General features: G+C 36.3%; 1 protein-coding gene across 1 annotated transcript; it reads left to right on the top strand.

Moving 5' to 3' along the window:
• Positions 1-1,286: 1,286 nt before the first annotated feature.
• Positions 1,287-2,759, top strand: LOC131144925 (F-box/kelch-repeat protein At1g23390). Its single transcript, XM_058093886.1, has one exon. The coding sequence runs from the start codon at positions 1,535-1,537 to the stop codon at positions 2,687-2,689; it is 1,155 nt and encodes a 384-aa protein (XP_057949869.1). The 5' UTR covers positions 1,287-1,534; the 3' UTR covers positions 2,690-2,759.
• Positions 2,760-4,146: the final 1,387 nt, after the last annotated feature.

Below are 4,146 nucleotides of genomic sequence, written 5' to 3' on the forward strand. Positions count from 1 at the left end.
CATAATACGTTTTGAAGAAACATATTTCTCTGCTTTGCTTTGCTGCAGTTTTTATCAGTCTTTTACTTACCTACCCTAATGGCCAAAGGTGATGGATTCACCTCAGACGCTTCCTCTCATCATCAATGTTGCCTTCCCATTTAATTAGGCATTTCGCCTCATCCAAACTCCAATTATGCATCCAGTCTTCACTTTCACTTATTATATTAGTAAGTGGTAGGTTCTCGACTCTCTTCTTCTTCTTCTTTGAAAAAATCAGGTTCTAACACCTTACCAAATCATTGAATTTGTATGACGAAAATTCCAAATACCCACTTACTACAAAAAATGTAAGAGTTTGTAAGAAAAAGAAAGTACATAATAAAAACGGTATTATAACATAAATAGTTGTCATAATGATAATTTTAATTTAATGGAATATTTAAATTGAATATCATTTCGTAACGTATTACATATCGAGTCATAACCATTTCATCCAAACAAATTAATTGACAAAAAAAATTAAAAAAAAATGGTTGGTGAGATAGTGTGCATCTTAGTACTCCTCTTGCATGCAAATCGCATTTAGGGAAAGAAGTTGTTGGGTTGTTGCGTTGGGCCGTTTGATTAAATCATTGAAAGAAAACATACGAGTAATTTTAAGAAAAATAATTTATGAAAACATTAATTTATCATCTACTATCAAATCATATATGTCCATGTTAGCCCTCTATTAATTAGTTAATTAATGTATTTATTCCACCCACATGATTGGTTTTCTTAATTCAAGTAACTAGTTCAACATATATAACATTAAAGACCAAACATGCTTCCCATTTTGTTTATGTTTAGATGATAGATTTTATGTGAGTTTAGATTAAAATGAAAAGCAGTAATTATATCTTTAAATTCTTTAAACATTTAAAAGCTAATTATTTGTTAACATAATACATCATCATTATTGCTAACATTGTCATAACAGTTAATACTTTTATTACGAGGGATGATAATAATAATAATAACAATAGACTTAGTAGTGATGTTGATAATGATAAAATACATTGATGATAAGTTGCTCATAACCGTTATGATGTGGTCTTTGAAGAAATGAGATTGGGCAATATATTTCATTAGCTTGTGCATTAATTTCGAATTGACACTTATTCTTCAAGGGACAAATATCAGCTATAACTATTTTTTTTAATAAATAAATATCTCATATGATTATCAATATCTTTTATTTTTTATTTAAAAAAAAAAAAAAGCAATTTCTGTGTTCCTTATGTTTATAAGGATAATTTGTCAAAAAATATTATTAATTATTTATGTGTTATGCATATAATATACTGTCAAATTCAACTATTTTTGGCTAAAAAAGGGTCTTAAGGTTTAACATATTTATTATTGAAAACCTAAAAAGCAATTAAAAATATTAATTAAAATTTTAAAAACTCGTGCGATAGTTCCGGAGGCGCTCGCAGACACCGCGATCGACGTCTTCCCTCTATATAAAGGTCTCAGCATCCAAGTCTGCACAAACCAGAATCTCTTGAGAATGGATATGGATAAAATTTTGGATGAATTTCAAGAAGAAGAAGAAGAAGAAGAAGCTCCAATCCATGGAGACGTTTTGGAAGCCATTCTTGCGCGGGTGCCGCTCGTCGATCTTGTCCCCGCGAATCGCGTTTCCAGGTCATGGGAGCGCGCCGTTACGTCGTCCCTCTCGCGTGTCAATGCGCCAAAGCCCTGGCTCTTCGTTCACGCGCAGAATCCTCGCTCCGGGGTCCCGATCACGCACGCGTACGACCCTCGCTCGCGAGCGTGGCTCCAGATCGATCGGCCGTCGATTAAGCACGCCTCTGCCATTCGATCGAACAACTCCAATCTCCTCTACGAGCTCTCGCCGTCGCACCTGGCCTTCTCCGTCGATCCTCTCCACCTGGAATGGCACCGCACGGACGCTCCTCGCGTGTGGCGGACGGACCCGATTGTCGCGACCATTGGCTCTCGCATCGTCGTCGCGGGCGGTGCTTGCGACTTCGAGGACGATCCCCTATCGGTCGAGATGTACGACATCAGGACCGGCGCGCGTGACTCGTGCCAGTCGATGCCGGCGATGTTCAAGTACTCCGCCGCCGCCACGTGGCTCTCGGTCGCCGCGGACGGTCGCGAGCTCTTCGCCACGGAGAAAGCCTCCGGCGTAACGCACTCATTCGATCCGGAGACGAAATCGTGGTGCGGTCCGTACGATCTGCGGCCGGACCCGAGCGTCTTCTTCTGCGCCGTCGGATTCGCCGGCGACCGCCTGATCCTGGTGGCTCTGGCGGGAGACGCGGAGAGGCTGGGAGGCGTAAAGATATTCGAAGTGAACCGCGAGAGCTTCGAGAGGGACGAGATTGGGGAAATGCCGGAGGAGATCCTGGAGAAGCTGAGGAGCGATGATTCGCCGGTGTCGTCGGTCGATGTTTGTATGGCGGAGGGTTACGTGTACGTGATAAATCCTTGCGAACCTAAGGAGGTGGTGTTCTGCGAATTGGGCGGTGTGAGATGCAGGTGGGGGAGTGTGAGAAACCGGGTGGTGGAAGATGAAGGGAAGAGGATGGAGAGGGTGGTGTACAGTTGCTCGAAGGTGGTGATGGACGATCTGCAGAAGGCGTTGAGGTCTGATCGCATCGGAAGATTTGTGGTGAAGTGGATAGATGAAAGTTGACTCGTATGCTTTTACCTATGTAACTAAAAAGGAGATAATGTTTGAAGGGAGACTGTTTTCATAAAGCAAACTTAAATGTGAAGTATATATATAATTTTTATAGTTAAAAAAAAAAAAAAACCCTTGTGTGCAATTTTAAATTTCATTAATTAAATTTTCTTTAATAAAAAAAGAGAGAAAAAGAAATTGCAAAAATTTTAAAAAGGTGCCCTGGGATGAAAGGCTTAATTTCAACATTTACTCTTCTTGGGATAAACTAAATGAATATATACTTGTAACTTTAATAGCAACTAGTAGCTTTAATTTAGACATTTAACTTCAATTTTTAGCATCATTCACTGAACTTTATATATTGTTTCAATGTTATTTAATATGTAATATTATTTCTTTTATTACTAAACTTGATTATTTTTTTATATCTATTTTAATAAATTATTATATTTCAACCTTCACCCATTTAAAAAAAGGATTCTTTGAACCTCTTTCACGCTCACGCCATGTCGAGGAGATGTGGTGGTGGAGGAGCATGAGATCAGTTCAAGGAAAAATGGCAAAATAAAGTCCATCAATATTGTATGGTTCAAAACAAAGATTTAAGCAAATGAGATTTATATGAAAAGACCCAATTAATTCATTGCGAAAAATAAATCGATTATGAAGAAAACTCATTATCAAATAAAAAAAAGATGATTATTCATTTATTTCTACAAGAAATCGAAGAATTTCTTGAGAATCCTACAAGATCCATTCACTCTTAAGAAGATTATTTTTTCTGTATTTTATTTGATTGAATCAGAAAGAAACTTTAGGATTGCTAAATTTGAAAAAAGAAAAATAAAGCATCTTGTCGATGTCTTTACTAAGGATTTTTCAGGTGATCTCATGGTTGTTCAAAGATCTTGTTGAAATTATGTGTTTGGAAATTTCGTCATTTGAATAAAGGATTTTGATGAGAAGAGGAAAGAAGACGAAAATGAGAAATAAACTCATTTGTTATTGCATTTTTCTCTTTATATGACATACTACTAAAAATAAAAGTCTGCTCTAATATTATTAAAAATTAAGACAAATTACATATATTTAATTTCCTTAATAAAACATGAGAAATTGGGTTTCTCTCACTCTATGTTTTCCTTTCCTTTCTCTCATATTTTCCAAGTTCCAAACTAGCCCTCAGGATTTTCTTAGTACAATAAAAATTTCTAATGCTTTTTATGAACCTTTAATGATTGAAGGGTGACTGGGGATGTTAAGATAGTATTTATGCATATTAAAATTATGTGCTGAATTTAGTGCATAATTTGTTATATAAATTAAAGTTCAAACTGAAGTTCGGTGACAATTTGAAACTATTAATGAAATTTGGTAACCATTTATTCATTCATTTATTAAGTCTAAAAATCCTTCAAGAGTCAATAAATTAATAAATTTGAGACTTTCTTGGTTGGACACTAACA

This window comes from Malania oleifera, chromosome 12 (genome assembly GCF_029873635.1).
Source record: "Malania oleifera isolate guangnan ecotype guangnan chromosome 12, ASM2987363v1, whole genome shotgun sequence".
Lineage (NCBI taxonomy): Eukaryota > Viridiplantae > Streptophyta > Magnoliopsida > Santalales > Ximeniaceae > Malania > Malania oleifera.